The sequence below is a fragment of the Poeciliopsis prolifica genome, unplaced genomic scaffold, assembly GCF_027474105.1.
Source record: "Poeciliopsis prolifica strain line A6 unplaced genomic scaffold, Auburn_PproV2 SCAFFOLD016, whole genome shotgun sequence".
Taxonomy (NCBI): domain Eukaryota; kingdom Metazoa; phylum Chordata; class Actinopteri; order Cyprinodontiformes; family Poeciliidae; genus Poeciliopsis; species Poeciliopsis prolifica.
The window spans coordinates 6,243,553-6,263,001 of NW_026562391.1; the positions used below are offsets into that span (position 1 = coordinate 6,243,553).

Here is a 19,449-nt window from a genome sequence, read left to right on the forward strand (position 1 = left end):
ACACACACACACACACACACATATATATGATTTATTTTATTTTCAGTTATTACATTATACATTTTCCTTTTTCCGATGCTATAATCAAGTCATGTAGATGCTGAACAAAACAGAGCATATATTTGCATAGCGAGGATTCAACATTTTTATTTTTTTATTTCAACATGTACATCAGGTGACTTTAATAAAGCAGTGACTTGGAAATAATCCATCTGGCCATAAATGAAATGAAAAAAGAGAAATATTACAGAATATGTTTGAGAGCAATTATTGACAGGAAGGTAGTAGTTGGTAATTTGCATGACAGCAAAATGAGCCATAACAACTGAGCGGTGAATCACCACAGCGTCAACATGTTAAAAATTGCACTGTTACTTCACAGATTAGAATAAACTGAATGATTAAATAAAGAAGAGCAGTGACTTCAAAGAAAACAAATCAGTAACTCCTAACACTTTTATTTTGGCATGCATAGAACACATAAACATAAAAGTATATTTAAATAAGTTAGTATGACATTAGTTGCTAAAAATAATCAACCAAAGCAAATTAAAAATCAGCAGACTCCTTGTGCACAAACTTTTGTGGTGTTTTCTATTTGTGTGTGTGTGTGAACAGTTTGTTGGATTACGTTATTAGATTTATTTGTATTTTCGATCTGATGAAAGTGTATATCAGCTGTGCCTCAGACATTGATGTGAACTTTTGTGTGTTAAAACTCTACTAACAGGCTCGTAATATGATGCTGGATGTTAGAGGGCTTAGGATGAAAGTGTGTTTTAGGTTATATCCAGACATCTGGAAAAGGTCAAACCACTGTGACCTGGATAGCTGAAATACTTTTGGTGCTAAGTTCTTCCCTCTTGTGACCAGTAGAGGGCCCAGTAAACAACACAAACCCAGATGCTGCAACATACCAACCAGCCGAGTCACAGATGTGGAGCATTATGGAATGCTAAACAGGACAGCATATCGTAACCAGATTTGTAAAAGCATTTCTATGGTTACATTAAATTTCAAACACTTTTCTGTTTTATTAAATGTGTCTTCCTCTCTGTTTTTTGTCCACTTAGCCACCGTTATTGGCCATGCTGACCAGAGAATCTCCTTCTCCCTCGGGATCCAGGCCAAGCCTCTGTGGGTCAAGGCCCATGGCGACCAGCATCTGGAGCAAAGTAAGCTCCTGCTGGGTGGCCTGGTCCACCAAAGCTGGACAGGTGGGGTTACACTGAGGCCACTGGCAGGTGTCCACCAGGTGGAAAGGGCAGCCTTTAGATGGGGTTCTGTTGTTGCGAATTGCCTCCAGACTTCTGTCCCAGCAGTGGAGAGCCCGTGGCAAAGATGTGCCTTTAACCTGGAAACTCATCCAGTTGCTGCAGGATAGAATGTAGAAGTCATGAATTATTAACAAAGAAACAGACGAAATGTGAGAGAAACTTGGGAAATTCAATTGAAACAAGTGGAACTGCTGTCATACCAACATCATGTTCTGGTCACAAGCTTTTTATCTAGCTTTGACTGATCCATTGAGTATTGCTCTAACCACAACGTTCCAAACATTTTATTGAAATTTTGTTGAGTGACACAAATTGTTCATGTTCAGTTGTGCAACAAAATAATTGTTTTATCCCAAAGGTGCAAAAGTTTCTGGAAGATATGTAGTGACCCTTTAACATGGGATGATGGCGATCAGCAACAGAGAGACTATATGAGTTTAAATGAGAACAGAGCTAAATTAACATCAGCATAGTTTAATTTAAATGTCCATTCTTACCTTTTGGTGATGACTGTGTGTGAGAGGCAAGATGGAGCAAATACAGCCCTGCGCCAAAAGAAAAACAGAAAGGGTAACTAATATTTAGTAATTTTTCACTTTAGTACCAACTGGTCTAAAGTTTTACACAAAAGAATGTTGTTGCAAAACCTACGTCACGTCTGTCAGGGAGTTTTTGATTTCTAAGCCCAGATTCTGGATGTACTGCCACTGTTCCTCAGACAGACTCTGACCGCCCATGTAGATGTTTTCCACTCTCAGCTGCTCCTCATCAAACAGCCACTGCACGATGAAAAGTGGAGCTGTAGAAAGGATAAAGAGTTAAAAGACAATACAACCAATACATTGTGACTGCAGAGGAAGCGTGAATTGTTGGTATTCCTTTATTTTTTTTGGGGAAAAAAGAGGAATATTTTAATTCTTGCTTAAAATGACATGTTTAAAATGAAGGTTTTACAATATCTCGAGACATGTCTGCAGTTTATTCAGGCTGGGAGACAGAGAGAAAGAGAGAGAGACTTAGCAGATACTGGGAAGACTGAAAAGGGCACAGCAAAGTTGCTGTTATTTTATAATTTTCAATGAATCAAGTTTAAATCAAGTTTATTTGAATAGCAGATTTTAGCAACAAGGCAGTGCTTTACTTTATTAAAAGAATAAAAAGTCATAAAAACATCATACTGTCACATACAATTTGGAGCTTTCAATCTCTGTCACATGAAACATGATGAATCTGGAAGACCTTACTTTAACCTGTAGTTAAGACAGGGACCTAGAAAATACACACAGTTCATAGTTACTAGAGCTAACCAGGCAAACAGTCGGTTAGCACTGACCAGCTGTTTAAACAATGAGCTAGTGAGAGGTGGCACTTTGATACTTGAATTTCAATTAAGTAATTGCAGAAGTTTTAACATGTTAAATGTTTTGTCGGAAGCAATTGCTTCTTTTTTTACAGGAGTCAAGAGCCAGAACATTGTTGTTTTGAGCACGCTTCAAAATTTATATTGTATTGTAATTTATATTGTGTCATAAATATATATTTATGACAGTGATTTTAAAGCACTGTACTCTTGTGGTGACTCAGAATTATAAAGCTGTCTGTCATCAGTAAATTCTAAAAGATATTTTAGTAGTTTTTCATCTAAGCACTGTCAAGCACATCAACACTGAATTAAAGAGACCCTTGCATGGAGCTTTGGGGAATCCCATATCTGATATTTGTTTACTCAGATTTATAATTGCCAAATTACACAAACTAGTCCAGGTATGTCAGTTTACCACACTTCCCAGTTTTATCAATCAATATGTCATGTTTGGCTGAGATCCAACAACAAGCACAGCTTACGATGCAATGATGTTAAGATATACAGATCTTTTATTAATGTGGTCTCAGTGCTGTGGTTTGAATAAAAATCTACCTGGAGATATTCCTTGTCTACCAAAAGCATGCCACGTGTTTGTGGCATGTTGTACCAACATTATGAGAAACAAAGCACTTACAGGTCAAAGTGGAGTATAGTCTATGACCAAAGAAGCACTGCCATTCCTCCCCTCTCTTGTAGAGCTGCCGACACCTTTCCGGAACAACCCCATTCCACATCCTGTGGAAACAAGACGTTTTTTGAAATAACATAAATAACAATTTCAAGAGAAATAAGGAGGATCTCTGTGTCAATTTTAGGGATCGCATCTGTTTTTATAGTCGATTGAGAGTCAGAAGTGTTCCAGGATCGACCTGAGTCCTATCTTGATAGCGTCTTCAGGTGTGCAGGAAACAGTCGCTGGGCAGTTGGGGGACCGCTGCTGCTTACTCTCCAGAAACCATCCAGAATCCACCAGGCCGCGCACCTGAGCCTCGGTTCCTAGCTGCTCTAGCTGGCTGGCAACCCTCTCAATGTTGAGCAAAACACCTGTCGCGCCAGCACTGCAAAGGAACCCAGGGAAATTATTTCATAACCTGGCCTTGAGATTCATAATCACTTTCAGCAGCTTCCCATTTAGATGGTGGATCTCATTTTAGGATGTGGAGGTGATGTCCCTGCAACCATCCTGCTAACCAGAGAGGAATGTTCACCATTACAAGGCAAGGCCTTTTAATAAACATTGTGTCACTGATCACAGACGACTATAAACATCTTTATTACTGACAAGAGGATGCACCCAAAATAGGACTTCTCGTTTTTAAAGTTAGCAATGGAGGACATCCAGGGGACTTGGTTCCAAAAGCTGCAGGCGTCATGAGAGCACAAGCGATAAAAGAGACTCACCTGGTGCCAGCCAGAATGACAACCTTGGCCTGCTTGATTCCTTTGGGAATGAGGTCTTTGATGACCTCCCGGATGATGAGGGATCCCATGAAGGAATATTCAGCTGCAAGGAAATGTCAGTATTAATGACAAAGGGGCAAACATGGTAAATAACAAAAATAGCTTGTCATTTAAAAAAAGGTACATTTATCAAGAGACTCACTTGCATTTGTGTTTCTGTCTTTCACTTTCTCTTTTCCTTGTCTCGTTCTTGGAGCGGGGGTCGGAGCAGGGCCTGTGCCACTCCATACGTCGCTGGAACAGTACGGGATGAATCTGCCCAATGTGACACATTTACATTTGTTATGTTACAGATGAAGGACTTAATCTCATACCATAAGGAATATCGCCAGTCTTAAATGTTTGACTTTGTACATAAAAAACCCCCAAAAATTTAAATTCAGAATAAAATCAGAAGTAAGCACAAGGGTTATGTCAAAATAACCGGATGAAATTGTGCGCCTTTAATTTGATCAATTTTTATTGCATGCTTTTGCACATAAGGCAATGTTTGGTACCTTGTCCCATGAAAAGAAAGTAATCATGAAGCAGATTTTAACTGGGAGTTGGTTTTGAGTTTGGTCCAGTAAACGTTGACATCATCTACCTTAAGGTGCTAATCTCAAAGATTTAAAGACAGTAGCAGAATTCATGACATTAAAACCTTCAAAGGGAAAGTAATTGATCCTCTGTTATATACAGCAGTGAATCAAATGAAAAAATCAACGTTTTTTTCTTTAAATCAATTTTAATGGACCTATTTGGGTGAAATTTAGACTACAAGCTACCAGGAAATAAATATTAAACAAAAGAAATAAAAAGCAGTCATGAGACATAGAAATATAGAAAGCCTGATAACATATCTTTAAGTTGTTATTGTTAAAAAAAAAAGGGCTTTCTACCAAATATTAAACTAATTTAAGAAAGCATAATCAAGGCTTTTTTCTTGTGCCATTCCAATTTATGGAGTAATTTTGCATGTGGATGAGTTGGTGTACATATTATATCTTTTTATTTGTTTAGAAATATACTCAATATTTATTTCACCCACTGCACATAAAAACTATAATGTCATTTTTTTCTCAGTGGGGATACAAAGAAGACTAACATCAAACTCCTCCGCATTTTACATACTAACAACTAGAAATACAGTCACTGACCTCAAGCTAAGTTGCCTGAATCGCTGCTTATAGATTTTTCTTCTATCTGCCACACTTCATGAAAATTTGGCAATTTGCAAGGGCAATTTAAGAAAGAAAAAAATCACAGTCCAAGGTTTCACTTATGCAAAATGAGATATTGGTCCAATTACTTACACAAGATTTGCATTATGCCAGTGGGGGTTTTCCTCTGCTTGGGACGACAATATTCCAGTCCCTGTAAAAATATCAAATCGCTAAATAAACCTCTTGCCTGGCAAAAACAACAAAACATGTGTAGCATGCATGCCAGAGTATGGATAGATGACCAACCTCTTTTAGTTTGGGGCCACCCTGATGAGCTCATTAGGCGGGGGATATTTTGGTACCTGGAATCACAGGTCTCTTTGCTGTAGCAGCACCAGCCACCTAAAAATAAAACAGACTAAAACTAGAAACTCCCATGTAAAACACCCTGCTTAGCCCATCAGGCCTCCGAGGAACATAAAAACACCTTCAACCAGATCCAATTTATTTTGTTATAAATAATTTTCCACTCATGTCAAACTGTAGCATCACTCTAAAGTAATTTCTTCTGATTAGAGACCTGCACAAGTAAAATACCATGGTGTGGAAATGTGTTGCTCATAAACAAGACTTTTCAGTCAGTTTACACAATTTCCATTGTTTTCCTCCACCCTTGGTGAACCGAAAAAGCAGAAACAACCAAAAAAGGAGAAAAGCAGACGATGACATAACGAGATGACATCCCCGTCAAAATTCCAGAGGGGGCATCATGCCAAAAGAATCTGACCTCAGGGGACCAATTTAACCAGTTTGTAAATACTCACCTTCCAGAAATAACAGCCATCTGCGGCTTCCTCTGAACTCTTTTAGGTAGAACCTGCACAAACACCGAAAGGTACAGGATGAAGACAAAGCAGGAATGAATGGACCTGCGCAGTAAACCTATTAGAAATCCAGATCATCTCACCCAGCTGCTGATCCGTCATTGCATGTCACTTGGGCGCTCCTTAAGAACTGCAGCCTCATCTCGTCCGTCTGCTGTCCAGTTGTACGACTTCCTGCGGTGCTGTCCTGTCTTGAGTCAGCTGATCTCCCGGAGCTTCTGCTGCTCCCTTGAGAAGCATCGGCCGACGGGGTGGACTGGCCAGTGTCACCTGCTTGGGCCCCACCACCACCTCTCTTGGCGGATTTCCCACTCACTTTAGCATTACGGCTGCTCTGAGCAAAGATTCCTCCGAGCAGAAGGAAGAAGGTAACATGGCCAAGTATCTTCATGTCTGACAACGTCAAGAAAAGAGGCATGCAAAGCAAAAAGATCAACCCAACACTTGTGTATGCACATGGAAAACATAACCTCTCTTTACTGACAAAGGTGTAAATGAATTTACCTTTCAAAGATTACCAGCCGAGAAGGTTGCTGCAGAGATCCTTGTGATGGCCGGTGCTGCTGCTGCTGCTGCTCCTGCAGAGGAAGAAGTCAGAAGTTCAGCAATCTCTAACCAGGATTGAGATGAAGATGCTGGTCATGAGAAGTGATGGAGTCCTAGCCAAGTATTGGTGAACCCTGCAAAATCAGTGATGAGCTTTATAGAGGCACCACCTGAACCACATCACCTCCCACTTTCTCCTGAAGCTCTCCCCAAGACCTGAGATAAACCACTGATGACACGTCCCAAGGGGGGAGGTACTGGACAGTCAGCGGCCAGGAGAATAGATAACAAACATTTCTCTTCAACATATTTCAAGCCTTTGCACACGCCCACCACCGAGCACTTTACCAGCTGACCATTACTTAGAAATGAGCCCTCGTTGCCATCTTCCTCCTCTTTCTAAATCTCTGCTGGGTCAAAATAAATGCATGCCCTCTTTGCACAGCATTTGACCTGGAGGTCAGCCGAGCACACACCTCAAACTGTTGTACCGTAAAGTTTCTTCTCCGAAAATGGAAACTGTTTTTTTTGACATCTCATATAATATATGACATTAAACATAAACATATTGTTTCTCTAGTGTGCAACCGTGTGCAAAAAAACAAAAAAATGATGGTGGCAACAATCTAAGTGAACTTATCAAAAAGCAAAACTATAATTTCACTGCCAAAAAGAATAGAGTAAATCCCCCTTATCTTCAGGATCTTTTAAAACTTCAGTCTGTGTCCAGAACCCTCAGATCAAACAATCAGCTTTTACTTACAGTCCCTCGGACCCGACTAAGGAAAGGAGATCGGGCTTTTTCTGTTGTTGCTCCTAATTTATGGAACAATTTGCCTTTTCAGATTAGATCTGCTAGCAGCCTGGATCATTTTAAATCGCTTCTCAAAACTCATTTTTATTCGTTGGCTTTTAACTGAAGCAATTTTTTGATATTCTGTTTTATCTACTTGTGTTACTGTTGTTCCTGTGCAGCACTTTGGTGCAGTTTTATACCTGTTTTAAAGTGCTATATAAATAAATTTGACATTGACATTGACAAATCTATGCAACTACAGATGCACTGAAATGTCAGTTGATTATAAGCTTGACTAACATCGACTTATCACCCAAAGTCGCAAACTCTAAAATTTAAATTTATTCAAACCAGTGTCATAGCTGGCAGGTTTAGCTATGGTAACTCTGATCGTGTTTTTCATTTTCACTGAATGAAAAACACTTAAACATAACTGCTTGTGCCGGTGGGGTAATTAAAAGAGAACATATTAGATTTGGCAGACATTTAAAAACGCTGAGGGTTAAAGGACAGATCAATGGAAAATACATTAGCTTTTAGAAATGCTCATGGTGATGATTGCTCATATGAGTTAATAAAAACATTTTAAAATATCAATAATTTTGTCTTTGTAGCAAAATAATAGGAAAACCAGCTTTTGAAGCAATTGGTCTTATGACACTATCCCATTATGTTGACTCTGCTCCTGAAAGAATAATAATACACGACGACTGCTAATTACAGAAACTATTGAAGAAAATATTTAAAATGCTATTTATAGATTCTCTAATATTATTGTTCTAAATGATAAATTGGAATCGGCATTTCTGCTTTGAATTCAAGTCAATGAAAGAATGTTTGTAAAGAAAAAGAAATGATTTAAGTAGCATTTTCAAATTGAAAGGTGATGAAATAGACGAGATAAAGTTAATTATTTTGTGTGTTTTGCTTTGAATAATAAACTGGAATAACAAACTGACCCTACGGTGCAACGATTAAAACTCAGAACAATGTGGGATTTATGTGATCTATTCACACGTCTGAATCTGTATGAATAAATTATTCATACAGATTAATTTATGAATCTGTATGATTCATACAGATTGTATGAATCATATATTTCTGTATATTAATTTCTTTTTCTTTGTTTTTTTTTTTTGTAAAGTGCCTTAAAACAGCAATCTGTTTTTAACTGGCGCTATATAAACCAAATCCAAATCGCATCACAAGCTTCACTAGGAGAGTTTTCGACACCAGTTGTGTGTTTTTACCTCACGTAACTCAAACTATTTGACAGATTACAGCTAAAACAAAGATGTTTCTTCAACACAGAAAACATTTGCAGATGTTGAAAACCTCTGATTGGTAAGCGTAAACTGAACCTAAAAGAGTCGAGTTTAATCATTTCTAACCTGCAAAGTAAAAGATTTTGTGCAGTACAGATGATGTTTCTTTACCTGCAGCCTCTTGCCTGTCCAGGTCAGTGTCTGCGGATTCCCGGGATGGCTGGTTAGTTCTGTTGGGTTCTGGTGATGAAAGTGACAGAGTATTTGAAAGTGATCTGCAACCGTACCCTCTTTCAGATGGCCTTAGGGTGACGTACCAACGATGGCTGAAGGATCACAAGCCGCAGGGCTCTAAAATTCTCATCAATGAAATGCACACCATCCCAAAGTGTCAATCACGGAAAATAATGATCGCTTGGAAGGCCAAAGGCTACATGGCGGTGCTACAGGCGCTGCATGGGACCTTGAAAAAAGTCCGGAGACTGCGGAGTGTGCGTGTGTCTAAATATGTGAGGATGAATAAACCACAGAATCCAAGATAGAATCGATCCAGTCGATGAAAGCATTAACACTTGGTGCATTTGATTTCTGGTATCGGAAAGGATGGGGGTTCTACAATCACTAAAGAAATAATAAAAAAGGCAGATTTTTGTCTTACATTCGAGCAGATTAAAACGCCGTCCCATTTTTAAGCAACTTGTGGTATTTCATCTACTTTCAAGTATAGCCAGAGAGAAACAAAGCTGCTACAAAAAAATGATAGTCAGAGTCTATACACCCACGCACAGAGCAAAAGTAGCCAAGGCCTATAGCAAATTTGATCTACTGATCTGAACAATCCTTCATTCCTTCAGTTGTCCTGAAGCATGCACACCACCATCTGTCTTCCCAGAAATCAACGCAACAATCTGTTTAGCAGATACCTGAAACAGCTGAAAAATGAAAGCACTTGCTGTAAATCTATCATCATTTCACCAGAATGTCGATAGCGAGAGGAGGCATTAGGAGGCTTTTTGTTTTTCTTCAAAATTGGAAAGGACAGAATGATATCATTTTTTTTTCAAACCAGGCTTCTGATCAATAGATTAAAGTGAACCTATTTTCTCCACGATCCGTCTTGTCAAACACTCTCCCACTTAGGTTGAACAATAGAATAATACACCAATAAAATACACGGCAAAACAGAACTGATACACTATCAGCAGTATGGACGGGAGTTCCATACCGCTGATAAACTTTTAAAAATAAATCATCAGGGGCTCATAAGACATGCTGAACTTCACCCTGATGGGGCAGTAGCGTGACCCCCTGCACAACATTGGAGGCATTCTTTCTCCCCTTGTGTTGTTATTTTTCACGGCCAGCCTCCAAGGTCAGGACACCTAAAGCCCGGGTGGTCCGGGAACTTTGTCTGTTCAGCATGTGTGTCATCACCGGCCTCGGGAGCCGAGGGCTCGGCCATGAGCTGGAATATTTCTCGGCTGATAACTTCAAAGAACGAGCCAGGGACTGCAGTCATGTGCTGGATTCTTATGACCGCACTGCGGCAGAGTAAGGTCATGACCCAACAAGCTGTAGGTTCAAAATCCAAGAGTGCCTCAATCAAAAGATTTATCTTTTAGCACACCAAGAACACCAAATTAAAACACTTCGCTCCTTCCACCCTGGGTGCTAAAACCGCTGAAACAATCATACCTGACCTCGCTGTTCATTGCCTCATTGGTGACTTTGACAATCAGAGAATCTCCCTGAGTCGGCATTGTCACCAGCAGCGGAGTGTGCAACGTAGCAAACAGGATTGTGATTAATGGGAGTTAAGAGTGGCGTCGTTACAAGCCGCACGAAAAGAAGCCACAGGCGAGAGAAATGGGACCTGGGTTGAATAACACCGCCAGGGCTCAACACTGAATCAACGAGCATGACAGACAGCCTTAGCAGCATCGGCGTGAGGTGCTGGGCCGCAGCAGGAGGCGAGCAGGTGGTGCAGACGAAACCATCCATGAAACCAGGTGTTTAGAGGCCTTCTGCAAACGGCCAATGCATCACAGTGATGAATGGAGGAGGGGTCGACAGCAGGGATATGAGGTGTTGGATTCACTGATGCCTAGAAGGGCTGGGGGATGGATGGCGATAAGAGTTTTAGGGTTCACCTCGTTCTGCTGATCCCCTCACCGCTAACCATGCGTTTTGTCCATCTTAATAGCATGCCACACACACCTCCAGCCAGGGAAAATATGTTCAGCATGGAGTTTAGGTGTCACACCTGTAATCCTGCATACTTGTGAGATAACCATAACCAGCTTGAACAACATGCAGCTGAAGCCAGGAGTTCACATACACTGAACAAAAAGAAACGTACTCCTTTTCTTTCCTCAGTGTCTGAAGTTAAATCGGGCCACATTCACCTTGCTTTAGGTCACTTAGAATGACCAAAATGAATAACAATAGAAAGAATATGTCAGAGATTTATTTATTAATGACTGAAATATCAGAAGCTTGCAGACATATTCTGATTGTGTGGCTGCATTGCTTTTGCAATGGACTGTATAAATTTGGTCAAATGTTTTGGGTTTTCTACAAGCTTTTCACAGCACATTTTTCACTTTAAGATGACCACTTTGTTGTTCTTCAGCCACTTTGTGACCACTGTCTGTCTGCTGTGATAACAACAGCTTATGGTTTTCATGTCACAATTCCTTAAAAGTCAGATTTGGAGAGCGCTAAACTCCATAATTTTTGTTTTCCTGTTGCAAACTTTCCACCAGAGTTACAATGGGGTAACACTGCTGCCCCTCTGATTAACACGGCCCTGGTCTCAGTGTCGGTTGAGGTAAGGAGCCTCGGTAGTTGCTTCTGATGAACTGAGCAGTGAACCATAAAATGTTTAAATCGTGGAAGATAGTCGTAAAAACTAGCCCAGACATCCTGATCCCTGACCTGTCTTTGTCCTTATGATGCTCTTTGTTTATTAATATTGTACAATATTTTGATAAAATTTATTATATCGGATTTTTCAGGAAAATCAGCAAAGGCGGGCAAACGCAAATGGACAAAACCATTTGTCTGATTTTAATTTGCTAAAAATGTGTAGACGTTAAGCAAACTGAAAACAATTCAAGCGATTAAAACACAAAGTAATGCAGCTTTTGAATCTCTGTAAAACAAACGGCCCTTTATTCCTACAAACGTTTGACCTGCAGTCCTGAGCAGGCTGGAGAGGCGTTCGTTCTCAACCTTCAATTATGCCCTCTTGTGCTAGAGAGCGTGTTTTTGAACGTCTTTCGGTCTCATGTCATGGCATTAGCTTGGCCTCGGAGTTATGCTGAACAAACCAACAGGCCTGTCGTTGCACTGATAGATATTATTGAAGAGGGTCACGCAATGCTTAACTCTGGCACTCAGCATTAGCGTTACCATCTGATTGACAACCTGAGACGAAAAAAACTCTGCAACAACTGTGTCTCACGCGATATTGGGAGAATCACTCAAATTTAATTTAGTTATTTTGGTAGGCAAGATAAAGACAAATTCATGAAAGCTTTTGCTTTTTTAATTGTTTTTTTCTTGCACTAAAATGGCTCCAGAAGCAAAATTAATAACATCTTGTTTTGTAAACTAATTTTCTGTAATATTGTTAAATATATTCATATTTGGGACTCGTCAAAGCTGAACATGAGCATTTGGGTTTTATTGAACACATACGTATATACATACTACACATATACTTGTATAATTTGTGAAAGGTGTACCTATTTGCCTACATTTCAGTCCAAATCCATTATTCTCCTATGTGCAAAGCTTGTTCCAAAAACGAATGTACCTTTTATGCTTGTTGTTGGACAGCCAGACATATGCAGTCTATAATTACATTTTTTTCACAGAAGACGTAGATGTAGAAAACATTGCGCATAAATGTGTCCCACTTTGCATTCACACAACAAACACGTTTTACACTGATCAACCTTCCTAGAAGACTGACCTTGGTTTGTGTTTTGTCTTTCTTCAAAGCAGTTGGTAGATGTCACTGCATGACAGACCGTAAATCAGAGATTCCAGCTGAAATGATGTCAGCCCTTTGCATCATGTGTTGTCACCTCAGGCTATGAAGACATGTGGACATGTGGTCGCTCTCATAACTACATTCACTCCTCAGACTCACACGAGATTTTTCCGAGGGTTAACTAGTCACATAAACAGATGAACAGTCGCACAGCATCAAACAAAGCAATAAGTTACGAATCAGTCCTCTGAGCTGATTGAGAGGTGATGTGGAGGTGATAACCAAGAGCTATATTAGTTTAATTATAAAATATGGCTGTATTAATTATTTTCTTCTATTTTAAAACAAGCGTAGGATTTTTTTTTAGTGTGCCTTGTGTTATGTCACAATCACAAACAGCAAGAAGTGTCAGCTTTTGTGTTTTATTATGTACGATTCCCATTGTTTCATAATATTTAGCATTTGATTGTTGCTAGAAATTGTCCAATTTCAGGGTACTCTTACTTGCTTCAACTATTCAGTTATTTAAAAGGAGAAATTGAGCAGTTCGTTACCTTATGTTACAGTTCTCTAGGTTATTTATATATTGTACATTTAATATGGTAAAACTACAAGCGCATCAACTGAAATCCCAAGTGTAAATTGTAATTGGACTGCACTTGATGAAGGACGCTGGAGGGAAACGTACATTATTCCAGTTGCCATCGCCTCCCCCATTTCACATCAATTCAATTATAAAGAAATAATAATGAAAATTGTCATTTTTACCATCAAATGCTTTGCTTGGACATTGCTTGGACCTTCAGCAGTTAAATTCCCGTCTATTTTCATGCTGTCCATTACTCACTTTGAACCTCTGCAAAGCCGAAAGACTGACAGACTGCAGGTACAACAGCCAGAAAGTATTACAGCCTGTATCCGAAAGCTTTAATGACGTATGGAGATTTGTATTGTCCGTGCTATTCAAAATTTACAACAGCAATTATTCACGGATAGCAAGACAGTCACAGTTTCGTAAAAGTTTTATTGCTCCCTACATACTTCTTGTTGCCAGTTTCTCGAGTCAGTAACTCAGCAGATTCCTCTGGAAGCGATTCTGAGAAACCGTGCACATGAACTCCTGACATTTACAGGAGCAGGAATGATTTCTCTGATTGTCTTAAAATGTGCCTATGCCAGCATTACCAGACACTTGGACTATGCGGTGGACATTGTTCATTTATTTGTGGCATTGAAAGATTTTGGTTAACAATATCAGTGCTTTAACGGAGCCATCACTCTGGTCTTTATGCAGTGGTGACTTCGTCACCCAGAATGCAGCTAGGAATGGAGCTGTACATGTGTTGCTTTATTTAAACAGTTACACCTCGCTGTAAACCTGTCAGCGCTATTAATCTGGGGCAGAGATGATGTGAAAAGATCCACCTTTGAATTTCACGGCTCCCCATTGTCTTGTGTCGCTCATGTACGCCGACTGACCTCAGCTGATCATGTCACTACAAAAACATTTATACGCCTTAAGCTTTTGCTCATCGACACCTTACAGTCACAAACTTTAAATGTATTTTTTGGGGGGAAATTTGTGTGACAGACCAAAAGACAGCAGTCCTTGATTGAGAAGTGGAAGGAAAGAGAAAGTTTTTTTGCAATTGAAATCCAAAAAGGTTGGTGTGCATTTGTATTTGGTCCCAACTCCCAAAGCTGGTTAAAAGGAAAGTGAACCATCCTTCTGGAAAGTGAACCTTCCTTCTGGAAAGTGAACCATCCTTCTGGAAAGTAAACTCCTTCCTTCTGGAAAGTGAACCATCCTTCTGGAAAGTGAACTTTCCTTCTGGAAAGTAAACTCCTTCCTTCTGGAAAGTGAACCATCCTTCTGGAAAGTGAACTCCTTCCCATTAAACAGCCTACAGACTGTCAAAAGCAAAACCTTTGATTAGTTATAAATTGTTTCTATAATTTATTAAATATTAATTTCATGAATCGTTGGCACTGCAACTTACGATATAAAGCCAGGTCAATAAAGTCAATTTAAGTGTGTCAACTTAAATTGCCATTTTAAAACTTACTATAAAGTTTTAAAATGGATCATTTAAAAAAAAAGATGACAAGTATAGCAGCAATATTAATACACAGCTTAAATAACACCAAAAATTGAGGTCTTAATCCGATAATACGGGACTAATTATGTTGTAAGGTTTTAGTCACAGTTGGGGAAATGCTCTACCTAGTTGAATTTGATAGAGGAAACGTGCCAACAAGGTTATACCTCAGTAAATTGAAGAAAGTGGATTACTTTCCGTCAGCAAGATCTGTTTGAGAACTGACTTTAAATTTTTCTGTAAAGTGACAAAGTGTGAGAAAGTTTCAGTCTATGGATATTTTGCATATCGCCCAATGCGTTTCTTTCATTAGTTGAGGTGTGTCAGATTTTAATTTATGAACAAACTGCTCAGGGAATTCTCTGCGTTCACACAGTGCTTCGTGCTCAGTGGCCCAATGTACCCTGAACAGCTGCTTAGCGGCTTGAGATGAATGACAAGTTGATTCGTGAACTATTACATGTGAAAGATGAGCATACGTTGAAGGGTATAGCACGAGCATCAACATCTCGTGTGCATTTCAGCTTTTCAGTTTTAACCGAGACAAACAGAAAATGGTATAACGTCGTGTCTAAAATATTGAGGACAAATATTTTATGGACTTATTTATTAAAGAGAGTTAACCAACTTTGCCACCAACAACATATGTTTTTTTTGTTTTTTTAGCTTTTCTGATAATGCAAAAGTAAAACCAAACATTTCAGAAAATAATATTGATGCATTTAAGCAGCTGTACATACAAACTGAAGCATAATCAGAGCATTGCAATAATGCAGTCAGAACTGAGTTATTTATGTCTTTTTTTTTTTAAAGTATGTATACCAAATGTCACGTCTGTGCTGCGTCACAAGGTCCTTCATTCATTGATGACAACGTCAAACATTTCCAAAATACAGAACGAAAAAAAAAAGGAATTCTGTTGTGTTTAAGCTCAAATTCAGACTCGTTGAGAAACGTATATCGCAGCTTTGCACCCGAGTTGGATTGCGTTTTTTAGCAGCCAGTACCCAGGTAGCTGAAACAAAACAAACAAAAAAAAAAATCACAAGAAATGCATTTTACTTTTTTAATACAACACAGTTTGTGCTTATGTTTAATTAAACATGAGTTTAAATGGATTGAAGACTCAATTATATAAGATATTATTCATTGAGAATATTTTCAGTAGGTTTCTTCATAAATGCACTTACTGATTCGGCATCGTGCTCCAAACCTGTATCATGATGGTCCATTTCATCGTCTCTAAACTCCTTTATCACCTATCGAAAGGAACCACAAATTAACACTTTTTACATCACTTCTTGGTGCTAACAAGGAAGTTCATCATTTGTTGATAAAAAAAAAAAACAGTGTCCCACACATGTTTTTTTGATGATATTCAACAAACCAGACTTGGAGAATAATGCTAATTGATCAGACAGAAAATCAATAATAGCAATGAGTTCAGGTTAATTAATCAATTAATTGCAATGGTGTAATTAATTGATTACACCAGTAAAGTATGTATTTTACTTTATCGTTTATAGTAAAATACATAACATGCGGCACAGAAAGCGTTGCTTCTGAACAACGTCAAACATTTGCAGACCTCATTCTTAATCTCGAGTTCGATCAAACAAGTAAGAATGAAATATTGTCAATAAGTGTCATCATTGAGTTCGGCTGCAGTCAGTTTGTCGGGGGCTTGCTCGAATACTTTTCGCTTAAAGTTAAAAGACAAAGTACAAACATTCTGAAGTGTGGCCCTCACTTGTAACAGCTCAGTGTATCTCTCTGGGTCGTTCTCCATCAGCGCTCTGATCTGGCTGTTGTAGTGCTCAGAGATGCTCTCCTCCACTGCCACAGTGCACGCCATGGCCCCCTCTTTACCCAGCAGAGCGGTGGATGCCCCTGGAGGACGTGCAAAACAAGAGAGATGAATGCAAATAAAACAGTAGTCTTGTCTTTTTACCAGCAATGTCAAGAGAGCTTTGAGTTTTTATGCCTCTATTGTCTTTTCTTTTCTACATTACAGCTAAAAGGACACTGTATATTTATATGCTGCCCCAACCTAAAACAAACCCAGCCAGGTTCCAGAGTGGCAGAAGAGCCGTGGGTCGAACTCTGCTCTCAGCAAGGATTTCATTGAATTTTGATAGGTGCTTCTTTTCTTGATCCCACATTTGCTTCAAAAAAACAAACAAAAAAAGAGTTAAAATACTAAAACCATTGAGCTTGATCTGACAACATACTGAAAATAAAGTAGAAATTTTTATTCCTTTTTAAAAATAAATTTACTAAAGTATTTAAGTATATATCAAATAAAAAAATGGATCTGACAAATTAAAACTTATAAACCCCGAGTCTCTTTTGTTGTCTCACTGTGAACATTTTCTCACTGTTATTAATGGCTTTAATACAATATTCTACGGGTACACACAGATGATGCTATCGTTCTTTGGGCATCAAACTTTTTTTTTAATTATTTGGGGTCATAATAACCCTTCATAAGTTTCAAAATATATTGAGAAAAACTTGGCCACAGAATGGAACTTTTTAAAACACTCCAACTATCAATTTTTGGCAAGTATACTGGACCTCTGCACTATTTAAATTATATTTTAATGAGACCTTTTGTAGTGACAACCAATTTTTAGACATAGTGGGGTTTTGACAAACCACAATGCGTATGTGGGTCAAAACCCCAGTATGTGGGTCAAAACCCCAGTATGTGGGTCAAAACCCCAGTATGTGGGTCAGAACCCCAGTATGTGGGTCAGAACCCCAGTATGTGGGTCAGAACCCATGCTTTTCAATGGCATCTTTACCTGGATGAGTGGTCCAGTTCTAGACCGGCCCAACACTGCCATCTGCCCGGCGTAGATGCGATTAGCACCGTATTCACCCGCGTGATCCACGCGCAGCATCCGGTGCAATATCTCCTTCTCCTCGCTATCGCGCGGCGCAGGAACGACGCTGTAGGCGCGAGCGCTGTTCTGGAGGCAGCCTACGTAAACATCATAACGCAAAAGCATGAGTAACTTGAGGAAATCCTTCAAAGATCTCTAACTGCAGGGGGAGGGACGGGAGTGGTAGATTTAATACTGAATGAAAATATTTCAGTAACATCAAGCAGGTACATTTTTCTGTTTTAAGCACGTTTACAATGAAACTTCATTGTAAATTGCAAGCTTGATTCCAGGCTTACAGTTACGTCATGGCTAGCTTAGGTAAGTGTTTTTAGCATTTTAGCTTGGCGCCGAGAAACCAGCAGCTCACCTGCGCACTTTGAACTCTGTCGGATCATCGCTGCTCTGACGAACTGAGGCCAGTCACAGAAAGCCGCGGGCGCCGCTCTGTGCATCGCAGCTGGCGAGGGATTCAACTGCGACCGCAGAAAAACACATGCAAGAGGGACCTTGAGCGTCAGCTGGTGAATCAAACGCACTCTAATGACGTAGGCGCGCTTGACGGCGCCCCGATATGGCAGGCTGTTGTGCCATTTAATTAAAGAAACGTTGGCTAACAACTTCTACTAGATTAAATTACCTTTTGAAACGGGATTTACGTTTAATCCCTGTTTGTTCCCCAGACAGGGATTAAAATACCCTCAGACATTTCTCAGTCTGGAGTAAAGTAAGCTATTTTTTCAAGTAAACTCCAAAAGAAGACTCATATTATTATTATTATTATTATTATTATTATTATTATTGTTATTATTATTATTATTCATAACTGACAATAAATTGACAACTTATTAAAAATAAATTGTCAAATAAATTGACGACTTCATTCACTTTTTCAACATCTGAAAAGGTGAAGGAAGTAAAGAAGGAAGGACTACTGTGAGGAGCGACGGCCCATAGGTGGCCCAGTAACCTTTCAGTAGGACAACAGTCCCAAGTAAACAGCCAAGACATCAAAATAGTGTATCCAGGAGTTCCTTAGATGCCTGTGAGTGGTCAACCAGAGTCCTAAACCTCTGATTGATCTGACTGAATCTGATTAAACATCTCTACTAAGACCTGGACATGACTGTGCACTGATGTTTCCCATTCAACTTGATGGAGTTCTAGTGACTCTGGAAAGAGACATGCACCCCAAGCTTGTTGCATCATATTTAAGAAGACATACAGCTTTAATTGCTCTCTATGTTATTGAGTTAAGGCTGCGAATACTTACGTGTGTACAATTTCTTTGTTGTTTTTTTTTACACATAACTCCAAAACAAAATCACATTATAGAGTGTTTTGTGCATTGAGAGAAAAAATAGAATTTCATTTTGAAACAAGATTTGAAATGCAAAATTTTAAAAGACCTGAAGCTCATTGTACCAGCTACATTTCTGTTTTCTGTACCCGCTGTGCTTCATGAAAACACACAGGATCATGAGCTGCCGAGGTGAACAGGTTCAACATCTAGGATAATTTACTTGTCTGTCACAACACAAACAAATCCACGCTCTCTCCAGCCAAATCACTGCTCACAGTTTACTTGGCCTACATATATTTGGCCTGTGGGGCATAAACAAACATTTGAAGGTGAAAATTAAATTTCGGCTGCTCGCTCTTTGTTTTTCTGTGCTAAACAAATTTTGACTGTTTTCTTTGTTTAGACATGTTGTGTAAGAG

The 19,449-nt window shown here is 39.2% G+C and overlaps 2 protein-coding genes across 2 annotated transcripts; both read right to left on the minus strand.

Moving 5' to 3' along the window:
* Positions 1–56: 56 nt before the first annotated feature.
* notum2 (notum pectinacetylesterase 2) lies at positions 57–8,954 on the minus strand. The gene is made up of 13 exons (XM_055040796.1): positions 8,912–8,954; positions 6,638–6,711; positions 6,217–6,526; positions 6,074–6,126; positions 5,556–5,651; positions 5,400–5,460; positions 4,247–4,359; positions 4,045–4,147; positions 3,513–3,701; positions 3,278–3,378; positions 1,929–2,076; positions 1,775–1,822; positions 57–1,373 (listed from the first exon to the last, which is right to left on the minus strand). Exons 3-13 carry the CDS (start codon positions 6,522–6,524, stop codon positions 1,070–1,072), a joined length of 1,524 nt encoding a protein of 507 aa, XP_054896771.1. The 5' UTR covers positions 6,525–6,526; positions 6,638–6,711; positions 8,912–8,954; the 3' UTR covers positions 57–1,069.
* A 6,475-nt stretch (positions 8,955–15,429) lies between these two features.
* On the minus strand, positions 15,430–18,256 carry coq7 (coenzyme Q7 homolog, ubiquinone (yeast)). The gene is made up of 6 exons (XM_055041192.1): positions 18,098–18,256; positions 17,647–17,825; positions 16,890–17,004; positions 16,590–16,729; positions 16,030–16,098; positions 15,430–15,854 (listed from the first exon to the last, which is right to left on the minus strand). Exons 1-6 carry the CDS (start codon positions 18,180–18,182, stop codon positions 15,777–15,779), a joined length of 666 nt encoding a protein of 221 aa, XP_054897167.1. The 5' UTR covers positions 18,183–18,256; the 3' UTR covers positions 15,430–15,776.
* Positions 18,257–19,449: the final 1,193 nt, after the last annotated feature.

Excerpts from the sequence above, each read along its gene's own strand:
- notum2 (XM_055040796.1), bottom strand. The coding sequence starts at position 6,524 with ATGAAGATACTTGGCCATGTTACCTTCTTCCTTCTGCTCGGAGGAATC. Across the intron at positions 4,360-5,399 it reads TGGCATAATGCAAATCTTGT|ATTCATCCCGTACTGTTCCA; the intron begins GTAAGTAATTGG and ends CACATTGGGCAG. Across the intron at positions 1,823-1,928 it reads AACTCCCTGACAGACGTGAC|GGCTGTATTTGCTCCATCTT; the intron begins GTAGGTTTTGCA and ends CTTTTGGCGCAG.
- coq7 (XM_055041192.1), bottom strand. The coding sequence starts at position 18,182 with ATGCACAGAGCGGCGCCCGCGGCTTTCTGTGACTGGCCTCAGTTCGTC. Across the intron at positions 16,730-16,889 it reads CCTGGCTGGGTTTGTTTTAG|GGGCATCCACCGCTCTGCTG; the intron begins GTTGGGGCAGCA and ends CACGTCCTCCAG. Across the intron at positions 15,855-16,029 it reads TGGAGCACGATGCCGAATCA|CTACCTGGGTACTGGCTGCT; the intron begins GTAAGTGCATTT and ends GTTTTGTTTCAG.